Genomic DNA, 22,673 nt, shown 5'->3' on the forward strand with positions numbered 1-22,673 from the left:
TAAGAACTGTGTTAAAACTTTGAACTGCGTGTTGGAACATACCTATTGTCACGCGAACTATCTCGTGTTTGAAGTCGATTGTTCCACCGTCGGCTTCAAAAAAATTTATTTCCGTATGAGTGAGCGATAGTTCTTCACGTGGGGAATTTGAATAATCCGAGACAAATCGCCAATAAGTATTGTTGATGGGTGAACCTTCGTGTCCAATCGTATTCTAAACATGAAATGAGGAAATGGTTTGAATTTTTCAGTTCTAATGCACTGTAATGATAAAACGATAAAAGACTTTCTCTATAAATAACATTTCTGGTTGTTTCTTCATTTAGCTGTTATACTTAATAGAATAAAATGCAATTATTACAAGAGTAAGTTATGTTACTTCACCCGAAATATTTAATAGTCATCCAAATTAATTACACAAAATATTTATAAGCCTCTAAAAACAATCCTGTCACATTCAGAAACTGAAAGTTACTGCATTAGGGAAAGCTAGAGCCCTTTTTGTTATACATATAATTTCATTATATTTTCTTGAATGCTAATGTATCAGACTCTGAATAAGAGACTACTCTGCTATACATAATATGTAGCAGTATTGAGGAATTTCTCATTTACTTGAGATTTTCAAGTTGAAAATTTATATGTAAACGGACTAAATAACAAGCGTATGAAACTCCTTCAAGTTCGTTTCTGGAATTTAGCATTCAATCTTATGAAACTGATAATTCCAGAAGATAGGTAAAAAAAACAAGAGGCTAATTGCGCAGACAATAAAGCAGAGCAGTATGGATTAACTTCTCAATTAATTGAACTTTCATTAAAAATTCAAATCAGCTTTAATATTCCTAAAAGTCATGTGAGTTGAATTATGTTCTTAACTCAAAATAATTTTGTAATAAATATTGTGTTGAAAATGTCTAATTTTTCGTGTCTATATCATGTTGTTTTCATTTTATTTAGGGCCCTCATATTCAATTGAAGGAACAGAAATATTGAACAGATGATACGTCACAGTTTTATTCAATAAAAACAAGTGTTAAAAAATCGCCAACTATTTTCTATTGTGTTCTAGCGTCTCTGAAATGAACAACACAGTTACAATAGCTTTACAATAAGGTTCCACGAATTTCATTATATGTGTTATCATCAACAAAAATTAAAACCTGATAAGTACAAAATCAATTCATCTAAGTGAGGGAAATGTTTCGTCATCTAGAATTTTAAATTTGGAAACAATAACGCTTGATTACATGACAGGAAGTTGACCTGGGCATGCTTATGATTCGTCAAGAATGCGTGGATTGCAATGAGCAACGCCGCATGCTGGAGCAAAAAAAAATCCTTTCGGATTTCAATTTTTCACTAATTTTACATAATTATGTTTTCTCAACTTTGATATTTCTAATTGAATAACAATATGCAGTACTTGAATGTTTGATAAATCTTTGAATCCTGATGATTATTTCATCCTCAATGTGACAGTACACATGAAAGTACTCAGTAAATATTATTTTTTTTTTGTTATAATTCTTTCATTCACAACATTACGAAAATACTGCACTCGAGTTCCTCCATGAAATTCAGCCAATCACTACAATCATTTGCAATTGTTGCAGAGTGACCAATGCCGCAAACTACCATCTCCTGTCTCATCACATTCTTTCGTTTAACGAAAAACAAAGTATTGCATTTTAAGTGCCCCGAAAATTACAGAGACGGTGATGGTTCTGGTACCGACAGACAGAGAGTAAATAACTTTAATTATTCCAGTTGTTTCGTAGGGTCCGGTTTTTCGAAATGGTCAGAATTGCTGGTCGGAAAGGTGAAATTTATAACGCATCCGATTATTTCAGGTTAATGATCACTAGTTCAGAATGCACGGCTTTATTTTATTGTTTCATTCATTCGAATGGACTGAAAAGATTTTAATTCTCATTTAGAGGTATACAACGTGCTGTATTTCTGGAAAATTTGTAATAGTTCTTGATTTTACCTTACTTACTATTGATTTCTTTATCCAGTGATAGAATATGCTAGATGATAGAAGTTGAAATCTTCTTCTGCAACCTCGAGCTTTAAGACAAGTGATGGATTTTTGCTACCTAATTTGAATCTAGCATTAAAACGCTCATATTATGTCTCATGGGTTCCGCTTATGACTTTATGGTTGAGTAAACCTTGTCATAAGCTTTCATTGTGTACAGGGTGTCCCAAATTCGATGCTCACTGAAAGCATTTCGAAAACTATAAGACTTAGAGAAAAAATCTCCAAGAACCCCCGAGTTCTTTTCTCGAAATAAGAATTTATCAGAAGGCAGGTCATAGATATTCTCGATATACAGGGCGTTTCTGAAAATTGACTCTTTTTTTCGATATATTTAAAAAAAAAATTTCAGAACTTTTTATAGTTTATATTGATCGATTGATCAATCTTCTAACAATGTGCTTGGCTGGTCGCCATCGACACATAAACAATCTGCTACACAGACTCCAAAATCACTAAAAATCTCAACAATCACAAACTATTTTTACAATTTCAACTTCACCAAACGCTTCAATATTATTTTCAAAAAGTCTCTTTCAAACTATGGAGCTCCAAAAAAGGACGTGAACAAAAGTAGTCTTCTTAAATTTTTTTAAATAGTTAAAGTGCAGTTAATTGTAGGCTTTTTGCATCCCGCTATTGCCATTTAAGTATAAAAAACTGATAAGTCTCAAGAAATTAACAGCTAGAAGAGTAGAGGTTCCGAGAGAGGTTCTTTGTTCTCTTCATCGGACAAATGCATACAATATGCGTGAGATGGTAAACTATTGTAAAATTCACATCATAGATTTTAGGAATACCTTGCATCTTTTATGATATTGTATACTATTACGTTTTTTGTAGACGTCACCTGTAATCGAATGATTCACATCACATATTATGGTAACCAATATTTCAATTAAAAAATAACTCAATCTAATTAACACCTAATCTTATACATACTGAACATAAAACCATCATTAGGAGCATTAGACAAAAGACAAATCAAATTAGGTGTTAATTGGCGTAAGTGTATTATTTCGAAAGGTGCCCACTTTGATAACGATAAAATGAATTTCCAATATAAAAATAAATATTATGTTTCACGGACTAATTCCAAGTATTTGTCACAGTAGAAGTAATCTTTTGGTGTATTATTTCTATGAAACGATTTCAATAGTCACTCGAAAATGGTCCGAATAACAGAAGTCTGCCTTCATACTAATATATTTTATTGTTCATTTATTTATGAAAATGTTTTATGGTATAATGATAACATTGAAAAAAAAAACCATAACAAGTTCCTGTTGAATTAATAGCAAAATGGAGAAAGGATAAATTCTCATGGATCTACTGCCTGAAAAGATAAACACATAAATTTCCTCAGAAGTTGAAACAAGAAGCAACAAAACAAACTACCTCATAAAAACATTAACAACTATCAGAATCAGGAAGTCGAAACAATAAAACAATGATGAGATGCTGTAAAATATAAATTACTACATTGCAGGAAGTCTTGATTTTTTGCTTCATTCCTAGAGAAATAGTTTGCTTAGGATATTTCTATGGTTTGGACGTGAAATTCTGAATTTTAAGTATGGAATTTCAATCTTAAAATATTTCACGGATCGAAGTGAAATCGCCATAATCCCTTTCTTGATGAATTCCAGTTTCTCCTCAATTATGCAGTTCAATTTTCATTATATTTACGATTTCTATGAAGAACGTTAAACCATAACTATACAGTTCCTGAATCCTGACATATTTTTATGGCTTTGTAGTGGAAAAGTTAATCTGATAAAAGTTTCATGGATTTCAATCAACCAGAACATTTTTTTTAAACATTCATTTATTACTAAAGTTCATTGGTTTTTGCGTGCTAGACCTATATGCCTTAATTTCTTCTGGTGTTTTATGTCTGTCTGTTAATACCATAACTCCAACAGAAAATATCTAGGGATCAGGAATGTTCAGAGTATGTTTTTTAATAGACCAAAATTGTTTCAGATTTACAGTAATATGGCATTTTGTGTTCTCAAAAACTCGAATTATCATCATTGCGATCACAGAGCTGATGTATAATCCACTAGAAGATTGAAAAAAATATCTGAGAAATTATTCACCACATTCTGCTGAAATTTTGTGTTTCATTATAGGGTATACAGTGTTATATCTTCTCTATCAGAATGGAAAATATTTTTCTGAAAATTCAACTCAACTATAAGAATATTCATTGTTTGAATCAGTTTGTTATTTAAAATTTAAACCGTGTAACCATCTTGTGGAAACCGTATAAGATGGTGATCATCGTGTTCTTTAACTTAATCTGTGAAATTGAACTAATACTGAAAGACAGCGGCTTAGTCTTCTGACCTGGCTTCAGTACTTTTCTGAGTTATCATTATCTTATAATATTCACAGTGTTTACTCAAAAATTTCATTTCTTGATGACATGTTCAACCAGTTCATTTTCAAGATGAGAAACATTTATTGTAGAATTCAAATTCCAGATGTTTTTCGAGGTGAAACTTTCTTAAACTACCACGTTTTTCTTTGTTAAGCAAATCAGGGAGGTGTCGTAAAAACCATTTTTTTTTAATTTTTAAAGGTGCAGGTAATAACGTAATGCGACCAGAATACCTCAAAACTGTGAAGCTTTTTGTTGGGATCTGTCCCTTTGGTTATATTTACCTGTATCATTTGACTTCTATAAGCCCCTCATTTTGAAGCTATTTAACTGGATATTGCTCATTACTGGAGGATCACATGATAATAGGGTTGTTAAAATCTAGACCTGGATGGAATGTCGTGCTTATTACTCATGAGTATTTTATAAACACTACCTCTAGAAAGTAATCGGATTATTCATTCGAGTTGTACTGAAGCGACTTAGAAAATACACATATTTAAAAAAAAAATAACTTTTGGAAGAAAATCCAGTGATCAACAAATCCATGGTAATAAAAAAGATAAGTGACCATCAAGCTTTAAGCTGAAATTTTAAAATTTCGAGCATTTTGATGCATAGTTATAATATAAAAATTCGCATTATTCATATCAAATACTTTTATTTATATCACATCGTCATAATAACATTGAGAAACTGAACAAGTGATCAGGCAAATTTTGGTTGTGAAATTAAAAAATTATGAGTAAGCTATAGCCTCTGCTATAGCGGACTAGGTAAAAGACAAGTTAAGACTAGTCTTTCATAAAGAATGCCCCACATTCTTAATGAATAATATGATTACTCAAATTCCTTCCAGCTCTGATTATAAATTTTCTTGGTGAATGAAAGCTTACATTTCCAGTAATTTTATTACAGGAATTTCAATGTCGTTTCCACTTTAGAATTTTATCTGGTGCTTCTCAGAGTTCATAACGAATGGCGTTTTGAAAACCAACCTTAATTCAGAATAAATAGAATGAAAAACAAAATTTTAATTACAATGTCTTCGAAGAAGTCTCTTTCCTTGAAATGTATGAAAATTTCAATTCTTTAGAGGATTTTCTTTATCAACTATTCATATTTTGTTCATCTGCTCAAAAAAATTTTTAGATCAATTCGAAGACAATTTGGATTCAAGCTACAATTTCCATAGAAATCAACTCAATAGGTTTCTTAGAATATTTCGAATTCTTTTATGATAACCTCAACTTTATAATCTTAATTCGTTATAGTATCATAAATTTTCAAGATTATTCTGATTCATGAACTAGTTCCTATTTCCACTTTATTGCCCTGCATAAAATTTGAAAATAACATAATTTAAATTCTTTTCAGTCCAACATAATTGTGTAAAATTAAGATTGTGGTTGCAATTCTAAATATAGCACTTAAACATTGAAAGTTATCTAATCGAAACTTCAAGCCAATCAATAATAAATTGAATGCATTCATTGTGTTGAATTAATTTTTTTGATATTGGTATTTTTCTTATGTGAAATGAAGAGAGGATATAAGGTTACAATGAAACGAGTAAAATTAAAATGACGTTTTATTAGATTTTCATATTTGAAGGCGTTAGCGTATTTCAGTAGATATAATGTTCAATCGATACTTTATCAAAGTAAAATGCACCTTGTGTTTTCATCAGAATAGTACGTACAGGATATGAAAAGGCGAAAAACTTTACAATAAATAGTGGCCAAAAGTAATATAAAATATATATATAAATTATTTACAAAATTTCAGATATACAGTTTACCTATTATTAGCTATACAAGTCCGTATTTACAGCAATTGTTAGACGCTCTGGATTTGTGCAAGTCCGGAGCACGAGATGGGGTCAGGAGGTTCTGTTTTTTCCACATTCGCACCGTTCACAATCACTCGAAAACTCTTTCATTCGTACAGCTACCTCCGTCGCCATATTTGACTATCACATTCTTCACACTAATTGCACTCACAGTCTGCTTCTCGAAATATCACAATTGGTTGACATTGATAATTAAGTCGCACTAAACAGTCTTCCTGGGGTTCAGATGTGTATCGCAACTGTCCGGGCGGAGTTTCCGGGGGGGTTGGGAGGCTGCCCCCTCGCGCTATGCCTGTGGACGTGATGGTGAACATGAGGGCCCCGGATAGAGCCCCTCAGGCGCTGGTTGTTGGGCACGTCAGGCAAGCAGTACTTAAGTTTTTCCCAGAAGAGCTTGTCGCCCCACTGCAAGTAGACGTTCGTTTTTAGGTACAAACGAATGTCGGGATCCAAGTCTTTATGAGGAACTTCACCGAGCAGCACAACGATTAGCCTTTTTCGCCGGTCGCGTAACACTTGATGATGCGCCGACTTGAACTCGAAACGGCACCATTCCGATTTGATGAAGTTCTCGGATAGTATCATTATAGTCCTTTTCGACGATTCTACCGCTTGCACGATCGTATCGGCGAGGAAAGCACCCACCGGAAAGTCTCTATAGTGAAGGCACAACTTGTAGTGTGGCTCTAAAGCCGGCGCCAACACTTCTGCCACCCAAGCTTCATCTTTCGAACTGTAACTAACGAAAGCGTCGAAAAGCTTTTCGCGGTCGTCGCGATCCAGATCGTTCGATCTGTGGAAGGGCCTTATACCGAACTTGGAATGACAAAACACCCGCATCTCCTGTCTGAATATGAAAATGATCAAGGTCAACAGAATGATAACGGCGAACACTGTGAGGGTACCCACTAAAAGCGGCAGATAGTCCTGAATCACCTGTATCTTGATTATGGTTTTCGTACCGGTCAAGTTGCCGTTCACGGAGTTATCAATCGCTATTCCCGTGCATAAAGTACCGTTTTCCATGCTTATATTGAAGCCGTTGTCGGAATTCTCCGAGTATATGCTCTCGTCGTAAAAATCGATGTCTGTAACGTTATGAATGCAACGTACGGACGAGATGTCCGTGACTCCAGCACTGCGGACCATCCATTCCCTGAGGCGTTCGGAAAATTCACAATCGCAAGACCACGGATTGAACGCCAGGGTCACTTCGATAAGGGTCGTCGGCAGGTTCCAGACGTTGTACGTGATCAATCTGTTGTGGTCGAGTCTGAGCACCCTCAGTTGGCGTAAAGCGTTGAAAGTTTGGTTGTTGATGTGGGAAATCCGGTTTTGTTGCAGGAAAATCTCTCGTAGGCCGGTCAGTCCCTCGAATTCGTAGCCGTAAAGTTCGACGATCCTGTTCTGATCCAAATGTAGCACTTCTAGTTCCAGTAGCCCGTTGAAAGTTCGATTCTGTATGACTTCGACGTTGGAGTTGTTTAGGAAGAGGATCTTCAATCGTTTGCGGCCGATAAAAGCGTGACTACTTAACGAGCGCAGGTCGTTACCATCCAGGTAGAGTTGAGTTGCGTCCATCGGTATCTGCTCGGGTAATTTAGCCACGTAGCCGCCGGAGGAGCAATCCACAACGTTGGCTGACCAAGATTGGTCGTGATAACAAGTACAATTGGTCGGACAAGTCATCTCGCAGTCACAGGCATCAAAATCACAACAGTGGCACAATGCGAAACAATGGGTCTCGTATGTGCACAAGAATTGATAAGGCGCAGCTTCCACTAAGGGCACGTAGGTCCTTCCTCTGTTATACAACAACGAACAATAGATACTCTCCAGATCCACCAGTTTAGGTTGCGTTCTCACACGATTTCCAACGTTTACTTTCTGCAACCATTCCATCGTACAATCACATCTATATGGGTTACCGCCGATGTAAAATTCGGGTAGATTCTTGTCCAAAGGAACGGTGGATATTCTCAAAGAATTTGGATCCAAACTGGTAATTTTATTTCCGAACAGATCGACCCTGGTCAAATTTGGCTTCTTGAAAAAACTGTAGGATTGTACTTTTGATATTAGGTTGTCGTTGAGGAACAACACTTCCACACTGTTCGGTATGGAGCTCCCAGTAATTTCCGTCAGTTTGTTGGAACTGGCGTCGAATGTGCTCAACGACAGACTGGATTCTATTTCGAAATAATTACCCAGTTCTTCTATTTGGTTAGCATGTATGTCGAGCCATTGCAGACCGGTCGGTATCAGCGCATAATCGAACCATTTCAAGTGATTGTCGGATATGTTGAGCCATACCAAATGCGGCAACTTGGCGAATAATTCTTCTATATCTGTCAGATAGTTGCCGTCCAGTCTTATCGCCTGCAGATTGATATTGACATCGAACGCGCCCGATGCGATCTTCTGGATCTTGTTCTTCGACAGATTCAGAATCTTCAGAGACGGCATCTTCTCGAACACTCCCTTGGAGATGTTCCCGATGTTATTTTCCGTCAGCCTGAGACCGTACATAGATTTCATCTCCGGAAAGGTGTCGTTCGTTATCGTGTCTATGTGATTCTCACCGAGATCTAATGTTTTCAGATTGGGAACGTTATTGAGAACCTCGGGTACGTTGAGGAGCTTGTTGCCGTTCAAATGCAAATCTTGAAGGCTGGAACAATTCTTGAGAGCTTCCGGATGGATCCACGCTATTTTATTGTTATCCAAAGACAGCAGAGATAATACGTATAATCCGTTGAAGGTATCCCCGTCGATTCTCGCGATCTTATTGTTCGAGATTATAAGAGTGTGAAGGTTGTAGAGAGCGGAGAAAGTATTCTCTGGTATGTTTTCGATCTGATTGTCGTTCAGTCTGAGGATTTGCAAGCTGTATAGATCTCTGAATAACGATTGTTCTAGTTTCGATATTTTATTGTACGAAATGTCAAGTACCACTAGTCGCACAAGGCCAGTAAAAGTGCCTACGTTTATCCAGTCTGTTGTTAATTCATTATGCGATAGATCTAAAACGAGGAGCTGAGTCAGTTCATTCAAAAGTCCGGGCGCTAAAACGTTGATAGTGTTGTTTTGCAGATATAACTCGCGAATATCTCTGGTATCAGAGAAGAGTTCAGGGGGTAAACTGACTAGATTGTTATCGGACACTTTGAGTATGTTCAGAGCGACAAGTCCCTCTAATGCGCGATCGGCCATGTTGGTCAGGCCATTTCCTTGCAGATACAACTTCTGCAATCGCGTCAATCCGGAAAATTGTCCACTCATTAATTTATCTATCTTGTTCCGGGATAAGTCCAAGAGTCTGAGATTCGTGTTACACTTATCGGGCGAAACACTCGAAAATCTGAAATCGGACACATCGCGCAACCTGTTTCGCGTCAAGTTCAACACCTGCAGATTGTACAAAGGACATAGAACTCCCGGCGGCAGGCTCCACATGTTGTTTTCGCCAAGATCCAAACGTTCCAAGTTCCTGAGCTCGTCGGTGAAGGCGTCCGGCGAAACTTCTAACGCCATCGCCGACCAGTCCGTGTTGTGCGTACGAACGGTCAGATTCCTTAGTTCCTTGAGCCCCTTGAACGCGCCGTCGGACAAATTCCCGATCTTGCAGTACTCGATCGAGAGTTCGCGTAATTCCACCAGGGGTTTGAAACTGCCCGCACTCAGAGAACTCTGAAAGAAAAGTCCATCGCTGCATTCTAACCGTAATCGAACCGTATGCTGCGGTTGTATCACACTGAAGTTGGTGTTCTCGAGTTCACTGTTGATGGTGCGAAGTTTACACACTAAAGCCACGTCGTCTTCGACGTCCGAGTCGACGACAACCCACTTGCACTCGTCTGGCGCCTGATAGCGGAGCGCCTTACTTAGAGACGCGGATAGCACACCGAAAACGGCCCCGAACAGTACCGCACAAACGACGGTGGTGCCCATGTCTAGGTACCGACGCACTGATAGCTACACCATTGTAAGCCGTGGCACGTACGATGTCTTGTAGCATGCCGTTACCGTCTCGATCGCAGCCGGTGCTTGACTGCGCTCACCAGCTCACAAGGCCACGAACTTCTCGGCTCGACTCCCTCTTCTCTGTCCTCGCCCGCCAGTGCTGCCAACCCACTGAGCTCAAATAAAGGTAGATAGAGGTTCGAAATTTAGGTAGATGTTGCCAAATTTAGGTAGATTATTTTTTCCTTTATTTTTAGGAGTTTTGAAAGAACTGAGTCCATAGTATTATACTTTATTAATGATAAATATTTATGAATCAATAAAAAAATATAAGAATTTACATAATAAAAAAAATTTAAAAACAATAAAATTTAAAGTAAGAAATATATTTATGTAATAATTTAAAATTACTTTACTACTTGAACTAGTTGAACACGAAAGAATAAATAGTCTTTCAAATATTTCATTTCAACAGATGTGGGTAATTTGCAAGAAAACGCTTGTTGTCCAAAAACTTTTATTATTTTAACACCCAAAAGGGTCTTTTATTGTTTCCCGACGGCAGCCTTCGATGCATTCAGACGGTCTCATCTCATTCCTTTCGACGATCTTACTTTATTCTGTTTTTTTTAAGCATAAGGATCGATTCAATTAATCTGCGAGCAATACGAACCTATCTATTATTCCTACGTACATGCAACCATATTTACCATCGCTATTTTTCTATCAAGCAAGTGCGTATTGAGGCGCAGCCATCGTTATTTATTAGTTTATTACCCATTTCGGTCCTTTCTTTGCATCTGTATGTTTCTGAAACTCTGCCGCTGATCTCCGCAGATCTTTGTATCCAATGGCGTGCGTAAAAATTACGATGTGAGAGCTTCAATAAGGAATAGTTTTTTTCATAGTCACGTTACTGTTACTGGTAAAACGGTTTGTCGTTGATCTAAAACCGTAAAGTTCGCGCGGAGCTGAATTAAGGTAGATCGAGCTCAAAAAAGGTAGATAGGTAGATTAGTTCGAATTTAGGTAGATCTACCTAAATTTAGGTAGGGTTGGCAGCACTGTCGCCCGCTATAATGCCTTTGCGAGCCTTCGGCGCCCCCTCCACCCTCCGCGCGCTCTTGGACGACCTGCGTTCCTTCTTGTCCGGTATTCTTGTTCCTCGACTCCGGTACTTAGTACTCCGAGTCGCTGAGCTTCGCGAAAGCTCCTCATTTCCTTTTTATGGACTCCCATTCTTGGTGGAAAATGAGTACTTTGTGCCCTCGACTGTATTTCGTAGAAATTTCAGGTCTGAAAGAGTAGCGTAAGCGCGCGACCATTGTGTCGATCGGGATTGTAACGATTTTTAACGTATTTGTATTTTCATGCGATATTGTTGGATCTGAAGAGTGTTAATTCTGGCGAAATTGGTTCTCAGAGTGGTTCCGATCCGTTCTTATCTATTGTGCTGAAGGGAAAATCGATATTGTGTGTTAAGTAATTAGATTTTTGGTGATATGCTATCAGATGAACGGATTAAATTCCAACTGGTGTTATTTTTTGTAGTACATAATATATTCAATTGAAAATATTCTGTTATTCATCGTATTCGGAGTATCGTGCTGGTTTTCGTATTCGGCTCGATAGAAATATATTTTTATTTATGGAATCTCATAATTTTTCCGTTTTTCTATTCGAAATGATTCAGAAGAAAATTAATGAACGTGAAGTATTTTATTACCACGAAAAATTATTGGAATTAATTTCAAAATTTTACACGCTTGATAGCAGATACAATAACAAAAATTAATCATAATCAATATTAGGATTATAGTGTTTTCTTCTTTGAAAATTCTGAATTTTGATATATTCACTTCCGATTCCAGCTTAGTTTTTTTAATTCAGTTTTTATATAGAATTTTACACAAAAGCTACTTTTCGAACTGAATTTGATCTTATTGGAAAATAAAATCATAAATCAATTCTCAACATTTTCAGTTCCCTGGAAAATATTTTCAAAATATTCGGTTCAATCAGGTTCTCGCTTTCAACTGATTTTTTGAAAATTATAAGAATTCACCATTTCAAGACACAATGATACTGCAAGTCGAAAGAGAAGTCTATAAGCGCTTGTTTGATGTGTATATATATTTCTGCTATTTTTGGATTGAAAAAGTGTTATTTCAGGCGAAATTTGTTTTCAGAGTTACTCCGATTCGTCCTGTAAAGGAAAAATTTATGTTGTGTGTTAAGTATTTACATTTGCTGATATGCGGAGGAGATAAAATTTTAACTAGGTACTGTTGAACTTTTATCGAAAAAAAAATTCTTTTATTCATCGTGTTCCCATTATTATAGTAATTTCCATATTTATATCAATGAAATATATATCGAATTATGGATTCTTATTTTTTTTCTTCATTCGAACAAACTGATTCAGAAGAAAATTGATGAATATTGAATATTTGGATTCGGTACAACAAAAAATTATTGGCAGAGTTTGTTTGATGTATTTTCACTAGAATAAACTCTCTTTTTATTATTATTAATTTTGAGACATAAGAAGGTATATTCTGACTGAAATTAATAATGAATTATATCTGAATAATAGTTTTTTTATTATGGAATAATCTAGATGTCGACTTCATATTTTTTTTAATTTTAAATTTTTTTCATTTCGATTTAAAATGATTTTTTTCTGTTTTGGTGCATCTATTTTTAAAAAAATATTCAATTAATTCGATCAATAATTAATTGATTAGAATTTTTTTTATACGAAAATAATATCATTATTAAATTTTGATCATTGTTAATAAACAAAATAATATCGAAATATTTGACTTTATCAGCTTCAAGTTTTCGGTTTCGACTGCAGTCTAAAAAATTACTTCGAATTCAGATTCATTATATTTCATGGTTTATAGGGATCATAGTTTTAATTTCGACAGAGATTATTAGGCAAGTCAAAATTATGCAGAAAAAATATGAAATATTTCGTCATAGTTCCTACCTATGAGTATAATTTAATTTATCTAATGAATTCTATTCTACGAAGATCTATTATATTTTTATTCACAGAAACATTTACAATCAATTAGAATATTTCAGAGTAAAAAATAAAAGCCAGTGAATTATTACATTATGCGATTCATGTATAGTAAGTATCATATAAAAAAAGTTCCAGAAATAGGTGGATATAACACCGATTTTATATTATTTGCAGATTATATCAAAAGATCTTTGAATTCATTTCATTTAAGTACCTGTTGAAATATTTGAAGCATAATTTTCCAAAAAGGAAATGCATGAAAAAATATTTTGATATTTTAGGTATGTGAACTCATAGGTCTTAAGATATAATATATATAAGTATAAATAATACATATTATTTTGTGTAATACTATATCTTCAACACCCTTTATTTTATAAATATTCTTTATTATGGATAAAAGTACCTATCATCAGTAAGTCACTCGACGATCAATAAATTTGGATGTTTTCCATAAAATGTTGTCAAAAGTCATGAGAATAATTGATAAACAATCAAATCACATTTAAAATGAAAGGCAAATAAAAATGTTTTCGCGATTAAAAAAAATGACCTGGTTATCGAAAAACAATTATGTTCTAAAAAATATTCTATATGTTATAATATAAATAATATTCGTTTGAAGATTGGTGATCACTGATTGGTTCGTTTTGGGTACAGTGAGGACAATAATCAGTTTCAACGAGAAAAACGTTGGTTGGCATTAGATACCTAGAGAACGGATTTCTAATAAAGTTTCTGTTCTAACCGCCTATCGAAGTCTCCGGACAATCCAAAGGTGGTTGTTACACGAATCCAAACTTACTAATGACATAGTTCAGGTTTGAAGTCCAACCGATTTCCTCACTTCACCTTAGCAGTTACTGGTGTCGAATCAATGGGATCACAGTCGGAGGGCCCTGTGTTTCAGACGATTAGGTCTCCGAAATCTCATTCGGAACTAAGATGGACCCTGATTAACCGACTGGTTACCGTCTGGGTCCTCTCCGCAGGCCCCCTTAATTCGTCGTATTCTCTATATGCGAACAAGGTGCACAAAAGCGACCAACCATGTAAAATTTGCATTCTGGCCGAGTGAGGAAAACCTCATAACAAATAACACCAGCTGCATTGGCACGAAGAATGCGCGCGAGTGGAAGAAGAGAAAAATCAGGCAGTTTAATTCAAAAGAGCGTACGGGAGGTTCTCTCACCTTAATATTTAGATTATACAAGGTGATTCGTTAACTTTAGGACAAAACGATTTTCAAATGGTGACGTTTCTGGAAGACTCGCTTTCATTAGTTCATTTCTTATTGATTTTGGTTTATTTTCAATAATGAACATTCTAGCTGAAAAAACAATAGTTTGGGTCCGTTATTAGATAAAATCCGTACATATTTCAGATCGACTTTTTTTATTCCAAAACGTCAAGTTCGCTCAAGATCAAAATTGCATTTGAATGTAGATTGAAAGCCTCGAGCGAAATTTGGTTCCTATCATAATCAGAACCGTAGAAATTTCATTCTGATCCCTTCATCAGAACCATAAAAATTCAAGAATATTGAAAAAAGTACCTACTCAATATTTCGGTGAACGGATCGAATTCAGATTTTATGTGTTTATATGGAATATCTATTTAAAGCTACATACAAAATTTCTTATTGATAACCTCACCCGAACCATAGAAAACTCGACCACAATAGTGAAAAAATTGATCTGATTATTTTTTTCACATGTCGAAATCTGACATTTTTGTGATCAACTAATAGCAATGCACTATTCTAGCAAATCATTCGGGGTTATACTGATAGAACAACTTCCTAATCGATAATATCTTTTTTACATTGAAACGTCAAAATTTTACATCTAATTTGTCATTATTGACAGCTTAAAGTGCTTTGAGGTTTATTAAAAATGAACACAAACCAATTCACCATCACCCAAGAGAATATTAACTAAATAAATTGTTGAAAAAAATAATTTTCCCAAATACAACTCGTTCTTCAAATTTTATCACATAATTTTTTTTTGCCAAGTAAACAAGTTTTCGTGAAAAAGAAAATATTATCGATGAATTTGAAGCACTCGTGGTATTACCATTGATAATTCCGTAGTTGTAGATATTCACAAGTATATTTAAAATAAAAATTTAAGCTTCATGCAAAATATCATGTTGATTGCGTCATCACATTAACAATGATATAAAATTCAAAAACAAAATTGAAACAATAATACACAAATTCGATCGGGTAGAGAAATTTGTGATTTTGCGTATTTATTAGAATAACAATAATATCAAGCTATTCGCAATATTTTATATTAATCGCGCAACCAGAATCATAGAAGATTCAAGAATAATATAAAAAAATGCCCAATATATCCGTAACACTAACAACAGATGGGACAAATTTGAAATGCAGAATGTACTCTAGTTTTTATATGTCAAATAATTCCAATATGCATGACAAATTTCAGTCTCAATAAAATAACCGACAACAATGAAATTATAGTGAATCTCATCTCGTATAATCCTATATGTATACAGTTTGATATTATTTTCTTTTAATAATAATGGTAAAATAATTGAAATTGCTATTTTCCCCAAAACTTGAAATAAAATAAAACAAAGAAATTTTCACAGATTTATTAATGTTTACAACAATTGTTTCGCCAACACTGCGTCTACTTTAGTTTCTACAGCTCGAATTCGAAAATTTCGGATTATAAGAATTGGTGAAGTGAAATGAAATCGATATCGCGTATCTCTCTGATTTTATTTCATATAGATATTTATTACTAATAATATAATTATTTAGATCTGCATCAGATTTAATTTTGGAGCATAAAAATAATATTAACTATGAATCCTGTGAAATTATCTGCAATTTTGGTTCAGTGGTTCTCTCAATACACCGACCTCACAATTTATTATTGGGAATAATGATCAAAAATATTGCATAATATTTAACATACCTCATATCCAACTCCGAAAAAAAAATTATATTTAAAACTCAAAACAATGGACTGAATTAAACCGTTAAATTTATTCTGTTTCTAAGCCCACCTAGCAATTCTTGAACATGACAACTGAGTTACTGGACGTCGGAAATAATTAGTGTACATGACAAGATGAAGAACAAAAACTTTATGAGTCAGTTTTTCCATACGGTGTTAGAGCAGTAGGCATTTGTTTCTACATACCCAGTATATATTTTACACCCACGGGAGTCTTTAAGATTAATTATTTCTCAGCAAGTCTCCATCTTATGTAATCTTGTATTCGGTACAAGGGAATTTTCCGTTTCCGAACTTGAAAAATTGTTATGTATTAATTCAAATAAAGTAGATATATGCTAAGGTATTCTTATTTTTATATAGTTTCAATTTCAATGAACTTCGGTATTTGATGTGACTTTTTAGAATTATATGCTCTTGTTAATTCCTGTAGTCGTCTACTACTTTATATTTGACAATTCAATTTTTATAATTACTTTCCCTCAGGATCCTGAACTTTTACTTATTGACAACAATGTCATACTGAAAATCCGTCTTCATACCGTATAAAAATGAATGTAGTAAAGGTACGGTGCTCATATACAGACGAGTACATTAAAAAATTCATAACTCTAAAACTATTAGAGCTATGAGGTGAAATATACCTAATATTTTCACAACCATCGTGGTAACACAAAATTTCAAATTCAATTTCTGTGTAGTCGAATTTTGGAGTTGAAAAATTGATTGCCTAATATTTTTGCCATTGAATATTCTCCAGGTGAAATAATCAATGAATTGTAACGAGCGCTTTTCAATGAAATTCCAAGTAAAAAACTCTTAAGGTTTTTAAGAGAAACTTTTGGTGACATACGAATTTTGCTTATGAGTATACCGAAGGTAGTTGAAGTATTGTGATCACTTTTGGAATGAAAAAATCATTTGGTCTTTCACTCTCAAGATTTCTGACTATCCTTTACAACCCAAAAGCAAATAATTTCTTATTCAATTTTTGCTTCCTACTTGGTTCTAATCTTCTATTCAAAATCGATGATATTTTCATAATTTATAATGATTTCAAAATAGTAAAAAAAATAAAGAAGCATTTGGTCTTCGATATCAAAATTTCTGACTATCCTGGACTACGGGTGTACCGATCCCCTTTGTCATGCGCTAACGTGAAATTTCTGGCAAAGCAATATTCGTTTTCTACTATCCTGATTTTAATTAAACTTGGTGTAGGTATTCATATTGCAGATTGAAGGTTCAGATGCTTCATTTTGACCTTTTTGAAAGGTGATAGTTTTATGAGACAAAAAAATTTACTTTGAGGGCCTTGTTATTTTATTGGAGCTTAGGACGGGGGACAATAGAAACACACTCATTGGCAAATAATTTCTCATTCAATTTTTGGCTTCTTCTTGGTTCTGATCTTCTTTTTCCTAGGTCTCAACCGATGGCTCAAAATAGATTCAATTCCCGTTCCGAAAAATGTACGTTGCGCCATTGTGATAAAAAAAGTCTATGTCCAGGTTATAGCCGAGGTCTTCTTGCCCTTATAGATTTGGAGAATGCAACTGTCTCCTTATGGTACTGGTTGAGACTACCTGTCTATAGGTCCTCAAAAACATGACTTCGAAGGGCTGTTACAGATACCGTTCTATACCTTCGAGTAAAATTTGCGATATAATGGTTTTCCCTTGCAGATGTTAATCTGAGTCGACCAGGCAACGGTCTCTGGGCAACGCTGCCAGTTTCCAGGAAAAGGACCACAATGCGCCTTACTGAAGTCCGTGGAATATTCAAACGTTGCCCAATCTGGTGATTCGACAAAGCTTTTTGATGAAGGGCTACTATTCTTGCCCGGTCAAACTGAGAAATTGGATGTCTCGGTATTTTCCATGGAATATTCTCAATATTACAACTCTCGTTATTTGCTGAAAACACATTAACTTCGAAAACACCTGCATTCTCCCGAACAAGAAACATTTTTTGCTGGTTAATTTTTTTCATTCAAGTGATAAGATAGTGAAGATTCCACACAAAAAATTATGTTACATTCAACAAGTTTAGAGTTGATAGGGGATGGGGGCATGACTTTTGACAATCTGTGTATATCTTATTCAGCTATACAACACGAACGAAACTGGAGCAAAGAAGAGTTGAAATATATGGGAGCACAGAATATGTGATACCATGACTACTGAATTATTTCATAGAAACGATGAACCAAAAAAAAAGTTTTCTCTCATAAATGACACACACTCACAAACACACATCTAGCAGTCTCGCTTCGTCTCCCGTAGCTTCATTACCCGCAAGTGGAAGTCGAAGTTCGGCCTTTCAGCATCTCGAACTACCTCTCTGAAATATGATTGCCCATTACGGCTATCTTAACTGACCTCTTCGGCATGGCCGTTCCAGCTCGGGGATGTTTTAATATTCACCCAAAGATGGCTTTTTCGTGTTGTGGGATTCCGACGGGCGATATTAATTGGTCAATAACGCAGTCAGCATCCAGGGCTCGGAATAGGGAGGCATGTTGCTGAATTGGACGAGGTGCAATTATTTTTTGGAGGAACGATGGTGGGAATAGGCTCGAAGGTTTTGAGGTATTTCACGTCGAGTACCCACATTCATTAGTGTCATCGGTGGGAAATTGCACCAATTTGGCGTTTGAACTGTAGCTATAGTTGTGTGGAATTTTTTATGTATTGATATCCATATAATGACAAATAAAGGAAATGTTCCCCTGAAAATCAAAGATTATTAAATTTTATGAATGTAAAATTTCCCTTTTGATATCTACTTTTTTCTTTGTCATTCCATATTATCCATCCAGATATTATCTATACTTACCATTGGATGCCAGAATCAGGGAAAATTAACAAACATTTAGGTAATTATGTCTGTGATTGAGTCTTTCTAATAATATAATATTCTTCCCTGGAACAGTTTATCAATGAGTTTTGTTAGTTTTTGTGAATGTTATCAAATTTCCTGATTATGCGCTGATTCACAAATATATCTTGAATCAATTGTGTATTACCTATGAGCAGATTTATGGATTCAAAATACCTTATCATTCATCAGTTTCATGATTTGATGAATTGAACCCATGTGCGGAACTCTTCGTAGCTATTTATATTTTTCATTTACCACATCTCGACCCTTTTTCTAATCTCAATAGTTTTATGGGAAAATCCACTTCTTTCTAAATAAATTTACAAAAGATTTTAAGAACCTTTAAAGACACTTATCTATTGTGAGTTATCTTACATAGGTACTGGATGCTTTACGAGCTATGAAAAATTTATAATTTAAAGCAATAAAAATAAATTAGTAACAGACAATTATGATTCTCTTCGTACTTGTCACAGTTAATGCAGTTCATCTCGTCAAGTTAACTATTAAGTTCACATGACCTCCTGTTAGAGCCTTGAAATTGTCAATATTATGACAAGACATATCCCATGATATTTTAGAGTTCAAGAATTATTACATTCCATATTGTGTTGCTATTAATTTCAGCAGAATATAGTCGGTATTTACAACTTAAACATAGGTAAACTGTTAATGTTTTACATAATATGTGATTATAGAACATTTTATTGACTCTTCTTGTAATGAAGAATAGTTTAAATATTAAGAGTTTCAATAATAAATGAAAACGAACGAATATGTTGTAGAAATATTATTTAATGATTTCAATGAAATGATTTATATTTGATCTGTGGAATTAATTTTCTCTTTCTTATAATTAACCACATACAAAATAGGCCAGTATTTTATTAGTTTCAAATGTGGGAAGTTGCCGTTTTTTGAAGAGAAATACAATCCATACTATCTTTTTTTTCTTGGCAATAATCCATTGAATATTTGTGAGCGTATTTAAATTTTTCTTGGATTTATTCGGCAATAAATTCTAGATAAAATTTTCAGCAGCGTTTGCAAACGCTGATGATCTGAAAATCTGAACATCATCGTAGCTTACTTTTTCAAAGATTCTTGGGAAATAATTGAGTGAGAAATAAATAAAATGGGGATATTGATTATATATTTATTGTTGGTTTCACATAAAAAGGTGTAAGCAGAGATATATTGTCTTTCATAAAACAATTTTGAAAACATCAGAATACAACATAACAGATTCTACACTCGAGAGTTTATTTTCTCTTCAACTCCAAAATATAATGTGTCCTTGTATTGCGATTTCTTTTTTGTACAGAATAAACCAGAAAATTTTCTTTCTTGTTATTTAATTCTTTCACAAAGCTGCACAGAATAAACCAGAAAATTTCTACTGATAGAGCCATTCTTCGACACACCACATAGTCGTAAAATGAAATAAAATCAACTGCCTCAACACTGTCGGAAACTTATTTCCTCAGCAATAAATAACAACGAAAATAGGACAAAAATGAAGTCCCAACAATATCTCTCGACTCAACAGAAATAGGCCGTACAGGAGTTTCGAATAGAAAACAATCTCCGACTGTGTAAATAAAGAAAAGATCGTAGAAACACGGTAATGCAATAGAAAGACAAATGGCCGAACAGGTGAAGTGAAGCCATAGAAAGCGAGCACAAATTGAAAGCGTCTAATCGTGGCGAACATCCATTCATAACCGTTGTTGTGTGAGAGCTTTTGTTCGGCATTTTCTCTGCTTGCTAGAGGTCAGTGCTTCCATCCACCGTCCTGTTCTTCTGACGCCTGACCGGACCTCAAGAGGCCAAACACTGTCCCGACCTGTTTGGAATAGATTCGTACGTAAATATCGAGGAGGCGTTGAGGCTTCTGCATTTTTCACGGTTGGACCGCGTTAACAATGGAGAAATGACGCTTGAAATCGGCCTGAAAATTTGATCGATTCTCACGGAGCGCCACTGACTCGGTTATAAGTGGATAACTTTGTTATAATCCCATAAAGTTGGATATGAATGCTCCTTTGTCAGATCTACTTCTACCAACGTATTGAGCGAAATTTATGGGCTTTCTTTGGGATCTATACGAACGCACGGAGAGTACTATGCAGCTTCTTTGTTATTTTTATTTTATGTTTCCATTAAGATAATATGGCTTCTCATAAAAAAGACTTTATGTGAAACTATTACTATTTTAATTCAAGTCTGCTTTGGCGCTTCTTATAAATGAAGCTATATTTGGATTTTTCTTGAACGTTGTCTAAATTTGAGATATTTGGTAATATTTCAAACGGTGAAAATTGAATAAATTGTTAATAATGGAAAATAGTTTAAGTTGAGTCAGTTATTCTCTTATCTTTGCAGGGTGTAAATTTTTAATGGATTTTTAAGTGACTGAATCACAAAAAAATTCATATCAAGATTATTCAAGGAAGTACAAGAAATGAATAAATATCGATCGAACACAATCTAACACAACTATTATCGGAAGTTTTCTACGTTCGTAACGTTTAGAGCATTTTTAAACAATCCCATTCTACAGGGTGTTACTAAATTGAAGTTGAACCATTAAAAATGTGAAATTCCTCAGATGATTTTAAGGAAAAAACCCTATGAACATGGGGCAAAAATTGCTTTGTTTTCGAGATATAGGTACCTTTCCTTATTCATAAGCAATATATTTTACCCAAATTTGGTATACAGTTTGAAGTTTTCATCATGTGATATGCTAATTTTGAATGCAATAAATCTACAGGGCGATATTTTTTTTCTAGTACCCTACCCGCTTCTTTCCTGCAATTTTTTTTTTTGGTAGTTTGGAAAAATGTGAAAAAAAACTTTGGTCCAGTAGTACATTTTTTGATTTCTTGTATTTATTTCGTGTCTGCTAGCGATTTCGAAAAAACAATTTCAAACAATTCTCTAGTAATCCTAAGAAATATCCGAAATATCATAAAGATCCAGTTAGTAATCTGTGATGATTAAATTTTTGAGTTTTAGTACTTATAGACCCAATATGTAGCGAAGATTAATAAAGATTCGATGAACTGGTATAATCAGCACAAAAAAGTTGAACTAAAAGAATCAACCTGTATCTCGAAAACAAAGCTTTTGTGGGCCCATCTTCATGGGACTTTTTTCTTGAAATTATTCAAGAAATCTCTCATTTTCCTTTGTATTCTCCTTGATTTTAGTAGGTTTCCACCAATAAACTGATAATTAATAAGTAATATTTTTGCTACATCAGTTTGTGTGAATGTCAAATTCAATAACATACGAGGCATTACCATAAGCAATTGTACTAACAGTGTGTCTGAATTATTTCGTTGATTAATATATCAAATTGTCCCATTTCGGTTTTAAATGTTTGTCAAATCATATGTAATATCATTTAGAACACTTAACGTTGTCTTTGGTCTAGTAACCACTAAATAAGATTTATGTCTTGTCAACAGACACAAAGCAATTCAGAAAACTGGATTGACCAAAAATAT

The 22,673-nt window shown here is 34.5% G+C and overlaps 2 protein-coding genes across 2 annotated transcripts in view; one reads left to right on the forward strand and one right to left on the reverse strand.

Moving 5' to 3' along the window:
* LOC123675657 (lysine-specific histone demethylase 1A) overlaps nt 1-22,673 on the forward strand; it is a 578,526-nt gene that overhangs the window by 219,795 nt on the left and 336,058 nt on the right. The window lies entirely within an intron of this gene.
* Nucleotides 6,009-10,386, reverse strand: LOC123675655 (toll-like receptor Tollo). Its single transcript, XM_045611099.1, has one exon. It carries the CDS (start codon nt 10,231-10,233, stop codon nt 6,505-6,507), a length of 3,729 nt encoding a protein of 1,242 aa, XP_045467055.1. The 5' UTR covers nt 10,234-10,386; the 3' UTR covers nt 6,009-6,504.

The sequence above is a fragment of the Harmonia axyridis genome, chromosome 3 (assembly GCF_914767665.1).
Source record: "Harmonia axyridis chromosome 3, icHarAxyr1.1, whole genome shotgun sequence".
In the NCBI taxonomy this organism is placed as follows: Eukaryota; Metazoa; Arthropoda; class Insecta; order Coleoptera; family Coccinellidae; genus Harmonia; species Harmonia axyridis.

Excerpts from the sequence above, each read along its gene's own strand:
- LOC123675655 (XM_045611099.1), bottom strand. The coding sequence starts at position 10,233 with ATGGGCACCACCGTCGTTTGTGCGGTACTGTTCGGGGCCGTTTTCGGT.